The 19,103-nt window shown below is 36.6% G+C and overlaps 1 protein-coding gene across 2 annotated transcripts in view; it reads left to right on the forward strand.

Annotated features, from left to right (window-relative positions):
- The window catches only part of VWA8 (von Willebrand factor A domain containing 8), a 185,933-nt gene that overhangs the window by 56,753 nt on the left and 110,077 nt on the right, over nucleotides 1–19,103 (forward strand). For both annotated transcript variants that reach the window (XM_056329815.1, XM_056329816.1), the window contains exons 15-20: nucleotides 5,605–5,773; nucleotides 6,104–6,181; nucleotides 9,243–9,358; nucleotides 10,243–10,349; nucleotides 12,317–12,423; nucleotides 15,644–15,715. In XM_056329815.1, coding sequence (XP_056185790.1) covers nucleotides 5,605–5,773; nucleotides 6,104–6,181; nucleotides 9,243–9,358; nucleotides 10,243–10,349; nucleotides 12,317–12,423; nucleotides 15,644–15,715 — 649 coding nt within the window. The remainder of the gene's footprint in view (nucleotides 1–5,604; nucleotides 5,774–6,103; nucleotides 6,182–9,242; nucleotides 9,359–10,242; nucleotides 10,350–12,316; nucleotides 12,424–15,643; nucleotides 15,716–19,103) is intronic.

The raw sequence follows: 19,103 nt of genomic DNA on the forward strand, positions 1-19,103 counted from the left end.
GAATACACGTTAAGTTACATAAGTAACTTTCTATTTTGTTATTAACATTTCTATTAGCTACCTGATGTCATGTATTAACATAGTTCTTACGAAAAACAGAGGAAGAAAAAAATACGTACTGAGAGGCACATCAATGATTCAGTGAAAGTGCATGACAGAGTTTTGAAAGATTAAGCAGTCGGGCAGAACCTGAATGAAGTAGCTGAAAATAGTCATGAACAGAAGAGGTATGAGATCAAGAGAAAAAGAAGTTTCTGAAGGACTAGAATTTGAAAGAAGCCAAAAGCTTCATTAGGAAATCAGTAGATTATGAGAGGGCAAGGCCATCTTCAGGATTTCAGGAAAAGCAATAACTGGAGACTGGAAGGCAGCTGTGATATGGAAGAACTGATACCTTACTGCCATGTGTCAGAGAAACTGAGCATGTGGAGTATCTAATTCTTTCCTGCCCCCCGTTTGGGTCAGCTTTGCTGTGTGTGAGTGTTCTTGATTGTAGTGACTATTTGTAGTATAGTTTGCAGTTTCTGTCTTCTGTGCTGCTTCTAATTATGCATAAATACAAAATAACTCACTGTTACTCTCTGTTCCCTTCATTTAAGACTCATTAATGAGGTGGCCAGATGCTGTTGTAAGTTACGTAAAAACAGATACATCTTTCATAATGGAAAAGAACAACTGATAATGCTTTTCAGTAGACTACTTGGACTCAGTACTTTGTGGATGGAGTTTTAAAACAGAATTTCCATTTCAATCTATTATAGAGAAAAGGAGTACTATTCCTAATAGATGAGCCAAAACTCCTGTATACATATATATTTTTTTTTTAGTCTGTGTTTGTAATAGGATTTGACACACCTAAATATTTTTTTCCCCCCATTTCTAAGAAGAGTAAAAATTAAGATACTTATGGAGAAGTTTTAGGGTCTCCCTTCTTGAGACAAGCAAGACACATTTTGTACTAAGCTTTCATGTTCCTATATGAAAATGCTTGATAGTAAAAAAAAAAAAAAACAACAACAAAAAACCCAACACAGTTTTAGTGCCTTGAATTTTTAGTGCTTCAATAGTAATAATACTTACATGTGTAGTAGAATAGAAAGGAGAATACTGCATAACCCGTCACTTCATTTCCAACCCTGATAAGTCAAGAGGTATTTTTTTGAGTAAAGGGATGGTATTTCAGATCACATTATGGTCTAAAGAAATCACATCCCTTTGTCTACAAATGTAAACAGTATTACAGCAGAGAATGTGAACGTGCTTAAACCATGGCGGTATTATTAGCAGTGCTGGACAAAGAGGAAAGTATTGTTCAGTTTTCAGATTGTTTTGAAGTTTTTCAGGTTAGGACACTATTATTTATAAATTATATTTTCGGACAACTTCATTTAAAAGTTTTTTTACCTTTGTAAAAGCTAATGAAATATATTCTTACTTGAAGTTATCATAATTATTATCATTGAGTTGTATGTTCACTATTATTGCATTACATTTCTTAATCTGTAATGTATACTAGCATTTTTGTGAGAAGAGCTTCAGACTGGTGGGTGTGATAGCTCTGTCCGGACTAAACAAGTGCATGCAGTACATTTGCCCTTGTGAGATTTTGAGGTGCTCCTTGGTGTGCTGGAGGTCTATAAGCTACAAGATAACTAGCAGTGGACACAGAGTACTTTGTCCTCTCTCCTTTCCTGTGCTGGTTTGGCTGTGGAGTTAAGTTAGCAAACAGTCATAGTAAGATGATATTCACCCATTTGAGGAAATGAAATATTTTTGTTTATGGGTTTGAGGAGAGAGTGACAGATGGTCCTTAAAGATCTCTTACATAGAAGGAAATTATAGTTGCTGATGCTTATTCATGTAATGATTGTTTCCCTGAACAGGTTCAGAGATTTAAGAGAAAGTGTGTTAAAGTACTATGCGTAGCCAAGATTTCTACATAGAATTTCTTCTGTAATGATTCAGTACTTCACTGAGATGGCTACTGTAAAGGTAGCACACAACCTTTACAAGACAAGCAGTGAAGTGCTGTTTTGTTTTATGATGCAGTAGTTTAACCTGTTTGGGTGGATATATCACCCCCTTAACCCCCACCCCCCAACACACATACGCACAGAGATGATAAGGCGTTGGTGTGTTGAGGAGAAAGATGGCTATTATAGGAAAATCTAGAAGTAAGTATATAATAGGATCATTCAAAAGCTAAAAGAAGTCACTCATAATGCATGCGTGGTTTTAATGCCCTGCAGACTGGATTATTTTCCATGCGATTAGGTTGAAAGGGAACACACAGTAGATGAGACAAATATAAAATGTGTCAGGGAGTGAATTTAGCAAGCAATAGAAGTTTTTAATTGCTTACGTTTTCTAGCTTTTGCTTCATTTTTTCATTGTGGGATATTTTTTTTTTTCCAGTTTGGTGGATTTTCAGATAATCTGTTAATTTCAGACTGTGGTGAAATTTAAGAAAAAAAAGCAACAACACAATAATAGGTCATTGTTGTTCTAGTATTATAACAATTCCCAATGCATAAAATTTGATAGAAAATGAAATTTATTAAATCATGTTACAGGAAGAAATTACCAAAAATAGTTTGGTTTTGCAAGGTGGCATCAGGGATACTGTTTTGCCTTTGTTGCTGTGGGGTTTTTTGTTAGAACAAGCTTCAGTTGCTCAGAACCATGTGTTGCTAACAAGAAAATCTTTCCCTAAAATCACCCTGAACAGACTGTGTTCTGATCTTCCTCTCAAGAGCAGTGGTGGTAATCCTTGGTTGGAATAAACACTGATGTCAAAAGAAGGGCACGCATATTATTAGGAGAGTGCTCTGCTACTTGTGTTGCCAGTAAACATTTAATAGAAGGATAGAGACTCTGTATTAATCAACTAACACCAAATCTTCCCTCTGCATGAGGCTCATTAATTTAAAAGGTGTCAAGTTTTTAACAAAATACGGTTACTTGGCCATCATCTGCAAAGAACACAAGATCTCAAGGATTTGTTGTTTAATAAAACACAGCTCCATGTGGGAGCTCTGTATTACATTCCTTTAGAGACTTGATCTGTAATATGATGGAACAACTTTGAAGTTCTTCAGTTGCGCTGATGGAAGCTGGGAGCTTTCAGAACATTGCAGGATTGAATCATTTGAGGCATTTGTTTTAATAATACACTTAGCTTGACATTTTCAACATTGCAAACATCAGTCCAAACAATAGGCTTTTGAAGTAGCCAAATAGTTTTATTCATGTTTACAAACTGGAAACCTACAGCGGTGATGTTGTGATAAATCTAGAGAGTATGTCAGCGACTTCAACTGATACCACCAAGTTAGTTTGCCCTGACTTTGTACCTCCTCTCCTCCCACTTTTCCCCGTGCCTTCCCTGGCTGCCCCCACCATGCCCTTTGAGTTAGGCAGTGACATGGAGGTGGTACAAGAGAAATGTGTTACTAGGGAAAGCTGACTGCTGCTTGTGTTCTCTTATGATGATGCAGAAGGACCAGAATTGGTCCTTTGAATATGGTGGATTTCTGGAGGAGGATTGTTCTTCTTCTTCTTAGTAATGGCGGGGAGGTGAGTCTGGAAGTATATGTATTTATCCTTCTAGGAAACATTTTCTTCTGTAATGAGGTTGGCTAATGTTCCCTGACCTTCTTTTATACTTAGTGACAGTGACATTCTCATTGGTTCCTCTTTCATGTGATGTTTTCAGACATCTATTTCTATTTTTATCAATCAGAGTGTAGCTTCTAGGCTTACGACTTTCAGCTGAGAATAACTCATGCCACCCCTTGTGTTTGCTTTGATACAAGAGACTGCTGTAATCGCTCTGTTGTATCACAGCTTTATTGTGACAAACAGACGAGCCAACTAGGCAGTAGATTTGTTAGTTTATGTTTAATGGTCATAGTCTGTCTTCAAATTTTCTTGTTTATGCCATCATTTCCCCCATTAGTTTAACCAGCAAAAATACTTGCCTCCATGTGTTCTGATTTCAAATGTAGTAATTTATATGGAAAATGATGTAATAGCAGGTATATCTAGCAATGTAAGCTGTCTAGTTAAATTTCACTTGCTTTTTCCAAATTAACGTCTCCTATTTTATTAAGAGTACTGTGAAATTAATTGTTGAAAACAGGCCCTCCTTGCACAATTTGGCTTTAGTATCTGACTTGTTACTGTATTATTTCTGCTGCTTTTAGAGATCGTGCAGTTGTGCTGATTGATGAATACCAATGAATTCCCAGTCCAAAGAGGTGATAATATTACTTAGATAAGGGAGATAAGTGATGTGAAAAAGGCAAAGATACAAAAAAAGAACAAAGCAGAAGTTTTCTACTGCACTAACACACACATCTGAAACTGTGTGTTTTAAGTTTGGCTTGATCATAGTAAGCTCCCATTATCTTCAGTGGAATCAAATAGGCAGGTGTCTAAGAGACTGATAGTCACCAAATCCTGCAGTATGAACTAGGGAACACTGACTGAAGCTAGCAGTTCAGTTCCATACATTTTTTTTCTTTTTATTAAAAAAAAATAAAAATGAAGTACCCTTACAGCCACGAACAGGCATGTGTTGCCACAGGAAGTTGTGGAGGTAGATAAGATGAAGAAGTTCATAAAGGGATTAGAGAAATTTGTGGGTAAACAGACATTACAGCAGATAGAGATCCACCTTCCGATGTCTTTGAATATATGATTGTGGGTTCTTGGAAACTATGAGGGAGACAGACTACTGGTAGTGGCTAGTCTTATGTGCTTTCCCCAAGGAATATCTCCACGTGTTGTAGTCAGAGACAGAACATGTAGCTAGCTGGGTAGACTGAAAGACCCGGTAGGGCATTTCTGATTCTTCCAAGTCTTAATCAGCTTTAGAGGGACCTGTCTCCCCGTGCTGACTCTAAAATGAACTGAGGGTGAGGTGAGTGGTTTGGTCTTTGAAGTGTAACTTTCAGGAATATTATGAAGCCAGTAATCCCACCCCAAGAGTCTAGGTGATTTTCCAAGGGCCGCAAAGAGCACCAGTAAGGGGAATGTCCCTAAACTGTTAGTAAATCCAGCTCTTCGTGGTATCTAGGCCAGTCTCTACATTGTCATCCTTTCTGTCAGTCTAATTGAGTAAAAGAAGTTACTCATTACTGCAGCTCTGGTAGATCTTGTTCTCTCCTCGATTTGCCTGTGAGACATCCTGCTTTAGGTAAAGCACTTAGAAAAGTCCATCCAGATCAGTGAGATGTGTCCATTTCAGACACGGAGTGCAACAGACCCTTGTGGCTGGTATTCATTCATCTTGAGGCATGCCGGTCTTGTTGTGGATGAGAAGAGGAGACTTGGGCACCCTTCTGAGCGTTAAAGACTTGTAAATTTATAAAGTTGCAAGTGGTCTTTGCCTTTTTTTTTTTAAATAAAGTTGCATTGCAAATTATTTGAATAGACTTGATACGATTCAGTACAATAACTCTTTAAAATCTATTTAATAAATATATAATAAAAAACTATAGTTTGATACTATTTGAATACAAAATTATCATAATAAATTTAATATGATACTCATTGCTTAAGCCAAGCAATACATTTTTAAATTTCTTTTTTCTTTTGCAGATCTATTTTTCCTATCCATCCTTCTTTCAGAATAGTGGTCTTAGCAGAACCTCCTGTCATTGGAAGTAGTACCCAACAATGGCTGGGTCCAGAGTTTCTGACGCTGTTTCTTTTTCATAATGTTCGATCTTTAAGCAAGAGTGAAGAAATTAAAGTTATTAAAGAAATGGTAAGTACATTCAATATTTTAGGCACTTACTGACTATTACTTACTAAACATGATTACTACATAAAAAAATATTTTGCTATTTCACTGTAGCATACATGAGTCTTCAAAGCTTATCAAAGCAGCATATCTGCTTATCTTTTAATGGTACTGATATAAATTAGCATTCTTATTGTGATGTTAAATGATGCTATAATAGAAAAGTGCTGTTTGTCAAAACTGTATTCCTTTTTGGTTGATATAAAGCAACTGTATGCTCATTGCATCTGGGTGTAGCTGTGCATGGAAATTGCATATCTTACAGTGGGTTTAATACTGTTTTTCTTTCAACAGGTTCCAAATGTACCCAGTGTTGCTGTGGAGCAGTTGTTGTTATTAACACATACGCTTCGGGAGACAAATGATGCCACGGTGAGCCCCCCTTCTTTTTTTCTTTTTAAGTTTACTTTCTGCTGCTGTGACTGTTTATTTTAGCAAAGGCTGGGTGAAGCATGCTAAGTTACAGCGTTATTTCAAAGGCTGCCTGACTGGAAAACCAGCCGCAGAAAATTATTGCTGGCAATTACTGTATTACATACTGTAAACATTTTTTGGATTATGATGTACATTTTTAGAATCTACATAAATAAAGCTTTTAGGAAGTTGCCCTAATCCCAGAGATATCAGGCAGAGCAGTACGCATGTTGTTGTAAGGTTCAGATATATGTCTGTGAAGTGAAACATGCTTGACATGCCTTTTTGAATAAGTACGGATATAATCATGTGTGTCCAAATTTTTTTGATTACTTCACATTAGTCATTGGAACTGTGATAGCTGAAATTATGGGGCTTTTTGGGCAATGGGAGCTACCTAGCCATATAAAATGCCAATGGGCAACAGCAAAGACTCAGAAAACGGAAAGCTCCAGAACTCCTGGCTGCATTACTGCTACAGGCTATTCTATTAAAGCAGTCTTGTCAAGAAAAATAAGTTCTGCTGACAGAGTAACCACAGAATTCTTTAAAAAGATACAATCAAGTCATGGTGAAAAGAAAAAGAAATCATTGCTATGGCAACTAAAACACTGGATTTTTTTAATGTAAATAAAATGTAAAACATTTTTAGTGGAATCCAGCAGTTTAACTGGTATGCAAATGTAATCCATTCTCTTTAGTTTTCATTATTTTAACATGGGCAATAGTTTTTACAGTATTACTATTTAAGAAGCCGAGAGAGCTGTTACGTTCTTCTGAGCTTAAGAAAAGTAAGTAAAAAGGCTGACTTTTAGGTACATCTTTGGGAAAGTGTTACTCTCTATTTAACTTCCTACACTTATGTATAATGTATTGATTTTGACATACTTGGAGACATACCATGCCTGAACAGAGCATTACAAAAATCCTTTCCAAATGTGTGGATCTCTATAGCATTGTGAAATATCTAAATGAAGTATGTGGTGCTGGATGAGAAGTGAATCACCGTATGGATTGAGGGAGGATTCTTGTAGATCAGCAGTGACAGGAGACCACAGTCAAGATCCTGTTGTATTAGATGCCTTACAAATATATATTACAAAGACTGTCACTAATCCAATTTTGAGTTTACAGTTGTTAAATATAAAATATATTTTTAAAAAAATTAAGCAGATAAGAGAAAAGAGGAAATTTTGTTCCCAAAACTTTTAACTGCTGGTTGGAAATATTCAGAAGATGTGATACAGCTTCTGCTCTGTGGTCCTGTCCCCTATGCTTACTTATTTCAGTGCGGGATCTGATGCTGTATATTATTTAGACTTCAAAACGTCCATGTCCTTAGAGACTGGACTTCCCAAGGTGGTACAATGTATGAAATATGATACCTCAGTTACTGTGCCCAGCTGCTCTTCTCCATCAGTGCAGTCCCATAGGCTTAGGGGAGGGTTGCTTACCTACCAGAATTTACTCTACCTGGGAACCTTGCAGCTGTATTTTGGAAAGAGAATATAATTTCCAAAGGCATTGAGGGTTCTGGCTAGTGAGCAGGCATAACAAGTGTAATAGCACTCATCCCACTCCCTTGCCCATGCTTCACATGTTGCTGAGTAGGTCTTGAAATAACACCTGAAGTGCCACCAGTTACATCACAGTATACATAATGCTGGGTGGTAAACTACCATGGTTTAGAAGATGCTTTACAATTTTCCATCAATGAAAGCAGGAGGAGCAGGAGTAACCTTTGCGGTTAGCCTAGTCTAAATCATTCTTGCACATTGCTCAGACCTGTGCTAAAAAGTATTATCCTTTGCTTTCTCAGCATTTGAGAAATTTTTTGTACAATTTCATGGAATATTTTTTTTTTAATATTAAGAACTATCTGTCAAAACTACAGTTTTCCAGGGGAAAGAATTGGTGTTGACATTTATTGTGCTTAAAAAATATTAAGGGGGGAAGAAAGGCTCTGATATTCATGAAGCGTTGCTTTTCTCTATTTTTTTTCCCCTGGATAGCAAATTTTGGGATTTATTTCCAATTGAAACAGCATAATATATTAAGATAACTATAATGCAGTTAGAAATCATTTATACGAACCAAACCGGAATGTTTTGGAACTACCTAATTAAAATATTTCACTCGATCCAAGCAAAGCATGGCGTGACTTATCAGATCACGCTTATTGTTGTGTGTTTCCTGCTAAAATAAGGAACCTATTTGTATTAGATACCTTCATCCGGTAGATATAATTATAGAATGATTTCTTTCTCAGTCTTTATATCTCTCTTTAAATACATGGTCATTTGTTTTGGGGTTTTGTTTGTTGTTTTTCTTTTTGGGTTTTTTTGTTGTTTTTTTTTAAATTTGTTGTATTTGTTTGAGGTCTGCCTTCCCAGGCATTGAATCATTTTTGTAACTCTTTGCTGAATCATGTCCAGTTTTTGGCATTTATTTTAACATGTGGACAACAGAAAGGGACACAGTGTTCCAGTAACAGTCCGCCCAGGAGGCGTGTGCAGAGGTGATACAATCTCCTTACTGCTGCCCAGTGTTGTCTTGTTTATACATCCAAGAATCCTGCCAGACGCTTTTGCCAGAGCATTACATGTGAAGCTCATAGTCACTTTGTGAAGAGCAGACAAGTTTTTAGCACATTGGTCCTTTTACAGTAGCAAACCTCCTTGTTTTTATTAATAATGTTTAGTGTTAGGTTTTATTTAGTGAGTAAAATCCAGTTATCAGCACGTTTTTCTTCCTGTTGCTTATGAAGTGAAATCGTAAGGCTAATCCTTTGATGACATCATGATTTCCATGGCAGTGAATTACTGCAACAAACACAGAATTACAAGCTTGCCAATTAAAAAGCACAAGGTGCTGTAGGAGGCAGAAAGCATCTATGAATTAGGAGTAAAGTTGAAATAATTCCTTTTGAATTATTTTCTTCTCCTGACTTGTTTGGTTTAAATCCCTGAGATCCACTCCCAGAAATCAAATAATTGAACTACCTTGTATTTTTTGACAGGCGCAGTCACTGGCTTCATCTTTATCTACTCGACAACTATTGCGAATTTGTCGTCGACTGTCTCAACATCCAGATGAAAGCCTTTACTATGCTGTTAATAAAGCCTGCCTTTCCAGGTAGAAGTGCTAGGTTTGGTGGAAGTTGAAGAGTGTCTGGGTCAGTTGCTAACATGCAGGGTAGCTTTTAATGATTTTTAGCAGATAACACAATTGCTGTCTTGCTCCTTAAAGTCCGTCATTTCTTTAGAAGTATTTCTGTGGTATTCTCAGACCTAGGAGATAAGCAGAAATGACTTTGTAGTCTTTGCTCATCTTTACTGAAAATATTTCATTACATCACAAATTAGGTCACCATTATCAGCATTACTTCACTGTTTCAAAACATTCAAAGTGGGGTTATAGTCTAGTAATGTAGTGTGACTGATGTTTGGTGGAGACATAGTTTCAGTTCTAAAAGCTGTTTGTAGAAACGTTATGAACATCTAGGGGGAATTTTTGTTTGTTTTCTCCACAAAAAAAGAAAGCAAAATTGTAAGTATCAAAAGGTTTGGAAAACTGAAATGGTCCCATTCTGGACACTTCGAAGTCAGAGCTCAGTCTTTCTCTTTGGAACCTGGGGTCCAAGTGAACTGAGTCAAGAGAAAAGGTATTTCCGAAAAAACATTGTTTCTATTGTCGCTCTTACTGGCAGTGGAATGAGGACATTACACACTTCCAGTCCTAATCCATCCTACATTATAACCCTGTTGCAGTATTTGATAACACTGAAGCCTTTTAAAATGAGCACACAACCACAAATGTAGTTCATTGCCTGTGGAAGATCAGTTTCTTTCCTTAGGAATAGGTGAAATGGTGAAGACTATTTGAGTGTGAAAGGAATGGACATTCAGTGTTTGGAGGTCCAAGTAAAGCTTCATATTGATTTTAGAATACTGAAAATACTGAAAACTTGTAAAAAAAATGCAGAAAAGACATCCTGCCTGTTATTTTTCTTCATTTAGGTTTTTACCAAACCTTGCCAGGTCAGCATTACATAAAAATCTGCAGGATTCTGGTATTGAGACGAGTCCAGATGACATGAAGAAACTAGAAGAAAAGGATTACACGTGTAAGCTTGTGCTATCTCTTGTCCTGCTCTTCATGAATGTTACTGAGATGGTTGAGCATACAAAGGTGTATTAATTGTCCTCAAAATTACATTTAGTTTGTTCCAATTATATCCTTTTAAATTTGTTCTATCAGAATGCAGTACTGCTCTCAGTGTGTTGCTACTTCTGTATTGTCTGCTGTATTCCCAGCTCATGGAATGTTGTTCTTCATGACGTTTAAGTGCTTCTACAAGATCCATGGCCTCAGGCCTTCTTGGACCTTGCCATCACCCCATCACCCCCCTTTTTTTTCTCCCTCTGCCCCCCATCACTGGTAACTCCTCTCCTGTACAGTTACAGCTTCAGTTTGATCTTAATGTTTCTCTGTTCTGTTTTTTACCATTGCTTCTTTTTCTCCACTGTTAAATTCAACCTTTTTCTCGTTGCGACTCCTGTGGAAGTCTTGTGTTATGTTTTGCTTTCATTCTGGAACACATTTCTTTGTTAGTTTCCTTTTTATTCTCTTTAAATTGCTGTGGTTGTTACGTGTCACCTTTATTGAGCAGGTCTTTGTTTCTTAACCTCATCCAACTTGTACTTGTTTGCAGTAGCTTTCAGTGCTACACACATTGCTGCTGCTGCCACTTTTCTCACTTCTCATTCCTGCATGACCCCTCTCTTCATGCTAGCTCTTTATCTTTTTATATCTTCTGTCAGGCAGCACAGTTTGAACAATTTGTGATTTTCCATTCACTAAACTTTTCCTTTACTCTGCTTCACCAGTGTTCACTCTGCTGTCATTCTTCTGTATGTTTATGCTCAGTTTTGTAAGGTATTTGACTTCTGTGTTTTTACTGTTAGGTCTTTGCAGTAGTGAAAGCATCTTTGGTTTTAATTTATATGGATTCTGTTTCTATAGATTCTATTATGCGTACATACAAAAATATATATGTAAATACAGATATATTAATGTATCTGTTATATAAAGTATAATATGTATTTGCATATACACATGCAGCCATCCGTGTATTATTATCTGTATTTGCATTTTTGCATGTATAACAACTATATATATAAAATAATTTGAACTCATGCTAGTTGTGTGATGTGATCTGCTTACTGTTCTGTTTTTTTTATCTGGACACATCCCTTGAATTTTCTTCATGTTTCTTTGTTTCATTCCACAAAGACAGAACAATATATAATAATAGGTGAACAACTGAAAGCATCTGTCTAGAAATCCAGCTATTTTCACTTTTTTACAGCATACCAGTTTAAGAAATTAGCGGCAAAAAATTACTACTGTTTTTATTTTTTACACTTAGTTGTTACTTTCCTAAAGACAGAATTTATGGTTCTTTTGATGAAAAACGTTTTTCTAATGTACTTTCTCTCTCAGAGCTGTAGCCAAAGGTTATTTCAACAAGTGCAAATTTGGCCAGTTTTCACCAAAATATTAAACGTGTCCATGTTCTGGCATTAACCCATTTGAGCAAAAATGCAATGCTGAAAGGGAGTATCAACAGTGACTCTGTACTCAGTTGAGTACCCACACAGGCACTCGCTCACTCCTCTCTACACCTACTCCCTAGTGGGACAGGGAGAGAGAACACGGAGAATGAGAGTGAGAAAACTTGTGGGTTGAGGAAATGTAGCTTAATGATATTAGTGATATTTCAATAATAAAATGAAAGTATGAAATTAAGCCAAGGCAGTGATCACAACTTCTAGTGTTTCTTATGGTACTTTTCCCAGATCACATATTCATCTTTTATTTTAATAGACTTCTTGACAATTTTAAAGAGAATTCAAATTCCTGATAATGCAATGTCTTGTTAATGGATACTCTTCCAAGCAGTCTCTTTCTTTAGGTAGAAAGCATTTACTGCAACCCACAGCCTTGTTAAAATTTGTTGGGGGCTGATTGCATGTCTGCTAGGAGGATGCTGTAGGTAATGCATTTGTTTGTTTCCTGAAAAATGTTTAGATGAAATCAACGATGGAATTCTGAAGATAGGGTCTGTGACTATCCCAATTTATAACTCAGCTGAGAAAATGAAAGTGCCTGATGTTTTGTTTTATGAAAATGCACAAGTAAGTATGAACCTCTGGCTTCTGAGATACAGAAAGATTGTTAAATGTGTACTAATGTGCATGCTCATATATAGTAAATAGTGTACTAGCTGAACTTTAAGGGTATATTTCTGAAGTAGTTTCTTTAGGCTAAAATTTTTCTCACAGGATTTGGTGCTCTTTTCAGCTGTGTCTTCACCATCCCTTTGTGAAGAGATTGTAACAATATTGGTGAACAGTCATAAAATATGAAGTAACAGCGACTAGAAACTGAAATGTATCTAGAATGATTTATCAGATGTTGCGTTGAGTGATTTTTTTTTTTATTTATTTGTTTTGTTTATTTTATTTCTATTTTTTTGCTGCTACTGGACTGGTCCACTCTTAGGGCTGGATTATCAATTCTATCCTGTGTTTTACACACTTGTCACATGAAGTTGCACCTGCCTTTTATTAGAGTTAACACTGCATGTTTGAAAAGCAAGGTGAAGAGTAATTAGTTCATTAGTTAATAGTTAATGGGATATTAAATATTTATTTTATCACTAATTGATTAGTCATTAGTGTCCTTAGTGTTAATTAGTGAAGAGTAAGAGTAATTATTGAACACAGGAAAAGGAATAGGCTTGGTGACTGTGGGTTTTTTGGGTTTTGTTTTCCCTCACCCCTTTTGTAGAGATAGGTGTTCTGCAGTTCCTTCTCCATCTGGTGTGGAAGTCGCAAAACTGTCACACAAGGGTATCCTTACCAAGAGAATTACCTTCTGAGTTACCTTTAGAATATTTTGCTCCTGAAAGGCAGCACTGAAGTGTGGTCTTGTGAAATGTTTTTCTTTTAGGGACCTGGTGTGGGTTTGCTTACTTTTCCTTTCCTATTCTTTTTTCCTCGTTTGCTTGCAATTTCTCCACGGAAAGACTGTGCTACATGGTATCACCTGCTGAAGGTGATGACAGGCCATGCAAGGGCAACAGATGACAGACTCCTTCATCTTTCCCACTAACATTTCATGTGAGATTTTGTTTTGTGTGGTCGTTTCAGTAAGGTACTTAGTTTGTGTCTGTTGGAAATGAAATCCTGAGTCTTGCTAGGACTTAGATCTGTGTTGCTTTTTCTGCCTTCTTACTTACCACTTCAGAGAACTGTACACAACCTGTGTTCAGATATTATGCATCTGTTTTATTTAGGCAACATCTGTTAAAAATGCTGCAGAGAATGGCCTGCTCTGTTATCTGTCCCTGGTAGCTATGCACTCTGAATACTGAAGGAAACAACAACCAAATACCAGTCAGGATAGCTGTTCCCATTTCTAAATGAATTCTACATTCTACTTTTATTTTCTGTATTGCTATTTTGTAGTTTGGTCGTTCAAGTGCTGCAATGGTCATTTAGCAAAGCCTGCTGGACAACAAATTTGATTTATGTGTCTAGTGCAATACTTTCAGTTATCTAAAAATGGCAGAAATAAACTGAACTGAAACAGAGAAAAAGATATATCCTTAGCCCTTTGCAGTGCTGTGCAATGTAATGAAATACATAGCTTTTGCTTCTCTGTGTTTGGTTTTGAAGCACTTCATGTTCTAGTGGAATTTGGCATTGATGTGTAACATTGCTGTTGGTCCGCAACAAGTGGCACAGGGATGGAAATAATTTTTGGGTAGTGTGCCAAATGCCACTTTCAGGCCAGGCTTTGGGAAACATAGGTTCATAAAGTTGACAAATAATGATGTGTCTACTTACAAGTCCTTTGTGTAAATAAATAATCTGAAATGTCTGTGCATCCTAGTATGGCGCTAATTTAGGTCCTGGTGGGGAAAAAAAAAGTATCAGTACATAGTATCTCTTGTGGGTAAGCTGTTCTGCAGGGGAACTGTAATGTACACATATTTGTGCAATTCAGGATAAAAAACCAAAGTAATCAGAGGGATGTATTCATGGCCTAACAATAAAATAAAAAATGTAATCGGTGTGTGTGGTAAAACTGACTTCCTGGAATTTATGCTATATCTGGTCAAAGTTACTCTCATCAGTTATAAATTTCCAGCGTGTACACATGCCAGAAAATATAGTAATTTGTCTTGAAGTCCTCTCCTTAAGTTGTGTATTGAATATTCAGTAGTCTTTTGACATGCCTGGTTAGGATTTTGTGGTATTAAGCTGTGTTTACAAGAGTTTCTTCCCCACCCCCAGCCTCTGTTCTGGAGAGATTTGGAAACTTAAAATATCTTTCACGCAGTTAGAAACTGAGCATTTCTATGCTCTAGAAATTATAGGCAAGCTACTGATTTTATTTTTTTTTATTTACTCAAGTGCTAGAAATAAGATGATAAAAATATTTGTTTATCTAAAGGCAAGCATTCATCTCTCTAAGTAGATTGTCTGACCTACTTACAGATGACCTATTTTTACTAGATACAGTGGAGAAATATACATGACTATTGCAAGTAGTCGTCTGCATTGCCACATTATCCTTAAATCCCTTTGATCCTTTTAAACAAATTATTTGTGAGGAGCAAGTTAAGGTGAAATTCTGTACAGTGTGTGTTACCTTTTATGATACTGGATATATGTAAAATATACCTCAAATACTTTGGCTTCAATTAGGCAGTCTAATTTAGAAGTTGTGGGACAAGTAATAAACACTTTTAGACTTGAGCTTACATGTCCTTGTCTTTGTTTTCCTTGAAAATAAAGTTTGATTAGAATAGAAAATTTTATTTGTCATTAAGCTAGACCTGGTGTTTAACCTTCAATAAAAGTGTATAATTTACATATTCATGTCAGATGCCTTTTATACCCTCTATTTCGTTTCTGTAAAGTTCTACCAGGATACATTTTGCTTCCTGTCAGTACAATTGCTGGAAAATTGTCAGACACATATTAAGGAAAGTTCTTACACTCTGGGTGACAAGCATTCAACTAGGCTAAAAGGAAATGCATGAAGAGTGATTATGGAGAATTGAATATATTCAGGGAAATCGGATGCCTACAATCAGTTGGAGCAGAGGAAGTACACAAGGAGAGTTAGTATTTTTGTTTCATTGTTTTAGTCACAGTATAGATTACCTCTGCTATTACTGGCTGAGGCACTCTTGCTATGAAATAAATAGCTGTAAGTGTAAAGTTCAAAACGTTTTGGCCCCAGATCCTGAAAGTAAAGTTCCTGTTGTACTACTGTCATTAGTGAATGCGTACACTTGAGAGTATAAAAACAAGGCTGAAAATTGTGATTTTGTTTCTCTAGCACATGATGGTAATGGAAGATATGCTCAAGGACTTTCTGCTGGGAGAACATCTTCTTTTAGTTGGCAATCAGGTGAGTTAAACATCTCTTACAATGCATGGAACAAACTCATTATTTAATAATGAAATTACATCTCTGGTTTGCTTCATGAAATTGTGTTCATTTGTAATACTGAGGTATTTGACCTATTTTTTGATCCTTTATCTACTAGTGTCCATGGGTTTTTGGGCACGTATCTGTGGAAAATGTAAATGTGTTTTTTACATTGGTATCAAGGGTAAAAGTTGAAACATCAGTAGTTACATGTAACACCATTACCATTAAAATCTTCAGTTAATAGCTTTGGTTGTCCATGACTATCAAGCCCTCTCCTTTAAAATATCCAGTAGTTGATAAGAGATGTACACATAGGCATTAGCTGAATCTTATTTATTGATAGCAAAATAAGAATTTTCTCTAAAAGAGATACAGATTCACTTTATTCTTTGGCTAGTATCTTTGTTGATGGAGACTGTATTGGTGACATCTTGGGGACTGTTGTGTTCTTTTAGTTGGTCATTGCTGTTTTGTGACACCTTCTAACAGTTTATAGGCTCCTCAGGATGAGTTATGGGCAGATGTTCTCCAGTTGTGTATGTTTGAAGTCATTGTTTTTCAGAACCATCTTAAACTCTTACTGGAACTGTTAGGTGATTTGAACAGAATTACACGCTTGGCCAGTTAGCTCTGAAAAAAAAAAAACTTTTGTTATTATTTCTATGTTTGAAGTGTTCAGGAATGTTATACTTCCCAAGCTGCTGGGTTGGTTTTTCCCTCATAAAGTAATCTCCCTTTTAGTTTAGCTTTCCCTTAGCATGGATACAACAATTTTCTAGCAGATGTTTCTCTTTATGTTTTGCAATAGCCTTTGGAAAAAACCTCAACACAAAACAGTAATGGTCTAACCTACATGGCAGGGAATATAAAATACCAATTGTTATATAATGTGCTTGTATTAAAATTGCAGTGTACAGTTATATACAGTCTCATCTATTTAGAGTCCTTGTTAAGAGCTTGAGTTCACAAAGATGATGTATTTGAAGCCTCTGCAGACTTTTGCTGGATGTTGCCAGCTGCTCCCAAAAGGTTTCATCTGTTCATAAATAGAAGTTGATCCATTTCATAAATGAAATAAGATCTATTTATTCTATTTCATGAACAGTGCTCTCTCTGCCAGCTTCTAAGTTGGTATTGAAAATGTTATATGTAGTACAGATTGCCTGCAGAACCTGCTGTCGGGGAATGGCAACAGTGGGCTGCTCCACAGGGGAGTGGAGTCGGAGACAGTGTCCTTAATGTCAAGGTTCACAGTTTCGCAGTGTCCAAGCAGGAAGAGCAGGTCTGGGGACAGCAGCCATGGTCAGCCAAGTGCCCAGTGGCTGCTGGAACAGGTGCATGCTGATGAAGCAGGTCTGAGATCAAGCTGGGAAGTCAAGTCAGCAGGTCCAGGCTGGGATCAGCAAGGTACAGGGCCAGGCACAGCATTGTTGCAGTGTGGGTTGGGAAGAAACTGGGGGAAGGGCCCGAGTATAAATGCAGCTCCCAAGCCATGGTGGGCAGAGGGGACCCCAGTGAGGTAGCAACACCATGTCAAAGCTGACCTTCAACACAGGCAAGTAAAACCGTAGGTGGGGGCAAAAGCCTCCAGAGCCCGGTGGTACACTTGGGGACCAAACACATGCTTCGTACGTTCTACCAATTTGGCAAAAAATTTTGAAGACTATGTGAGTATGATTTTTAGGGTAATAAGGTATTTTCCAAGCAATAGTATGCTCATGTTTAATAATTTAATGTGTGCCACATTTTCTCCAAGCTTATGAAACTCCTAAGTTGAAGACAGTGTTAAAAGATTTAACTGGGTGGAAGTATTGGAACATACTGCTTTGATTCTAGACGTCAGCTGAGCTGTACCGTTAAGTTGGAAAATCAGTTGATTTGCTATGATTTCTCTTTGGCATATCAGTAGTACTTACTATTGCTGACATACTTCTGAGTACTTCCAGGTTTACTCTTTGCTAATTTGTTCCACTGTTTTTTATGTGTGACTAAGAAAAGGCTAAGTGGCCTCTTCTTTGTGAAATGCTGTTTTCAAATTTGAGCACTGTATTTGCCATTCTGCAGTCTTTTAGGACCACACCAATCATCCTTGATTTCTCAGGGATCATCACTAACCACTTAGAAATTGCTTGGCTAGTTCCTTAAATATATTAGTGTAAATTTCTGCAGCGTGTGATGAATCCTGTTCAAGTACTTAAAAATCAACCATAATACAGCAAAATGCTTTCATGCTATATTTGCAGATACCTTTCTATTAAAGATATTAAGAGTTTTCATCCTCTTCTTTTTTTTTTTTTTGTAAAGCAAATGATTAAAAAGTAGGATTTTTACTGTTCAGTTACTTTACAGTTCAGTCTGTAATAGTCAGAGGTAGGGCTTTGTTATTGCTTGATACATGTATCGGTGTGTGCCTCATTTCACATTTGGAAGATACAGATAATGTTGTTGTGTGGAGACACAAAGTGCTGTTTTGAGTCCCTTTCTGTTGTACTTGTTGGTGAATGAGTAAATTGTGAAAACTCATCTTTTGCTTTTTAATCTCTTTCCAGAATTTCCAGTTTCTCTTTTGTCTTCTTCACTGTAGTGTTTTTCACTGGCAACTTTATGGCTGTTTCTAAGTATTTGGTACTGGCTGGCCTACCCTTTAGAATGAGATACTTGTGTTACTGATATCCACCCTGCTTTTATGGTAAATTACTTAATAAGGAAGAGCTGCTTTTTTTTTTTTTTTTAAAGACAAAGAAGAAAAGACAAAAAATGCAATATTTCTTTTCTTCAACAATTATTATTAAGGCTTAATGGATCCTGGCATTCCACATATTGTTCTGGCTTTCCTATTGCTTATGTTCTTTTTTCAACAAAATCTACAAAGTTGATAATCAATAAGAATAATCAGAAATGCCATTCAATTACTGATTAAATAACTGCTGAATACAGACGACATTTAAATTTTGTCCTGCTTCATTTGATGATGTGGATATTTGGATTATACTTCTTGTTCAGAATTGCTCCCCCTCTCCTTCCCCATGAACAAGGAAAGCACTTTGCAAGGTGATAAAACAAGCCTGTTCCCGAATAGCTTGTAGTCTAACTAGATGATGTATAGAGAAGGAAAAATCAGAAAGAAACATGAAGCAGAATAAGAACGAACAATTCCATAAATGTGCTAAATATTGCTTTAAATAATTTGAAAGAAGACCATGATAAAATCTCTGGTAGCACTTAGTAAAAATGTTGATGTGAGCCCACAGTAAATAGACTATCACAAATACATTGGAAGAACTTAGAAATGTAATGGCCTTTTGACACATTTGATAATTTATTTCTTTGATAAAAGAATGTAATTTCATCCTTTCTGCTGCCT

Source organism: Falco biarmicus, chromosome 2, assembly GCF_023638135.1.
Source record: "Falco biarmicus isolate bFalBia1 chromosome 2, bFalBia1.pri, whole genome shotgun sequence".
In the NCBI taxonomy this organism is placed as follows: Eukaryota; Metazoa; Chordata; class Aves; order Falconiformes; family Falconidae; genus Falco; species Falco biarmicus.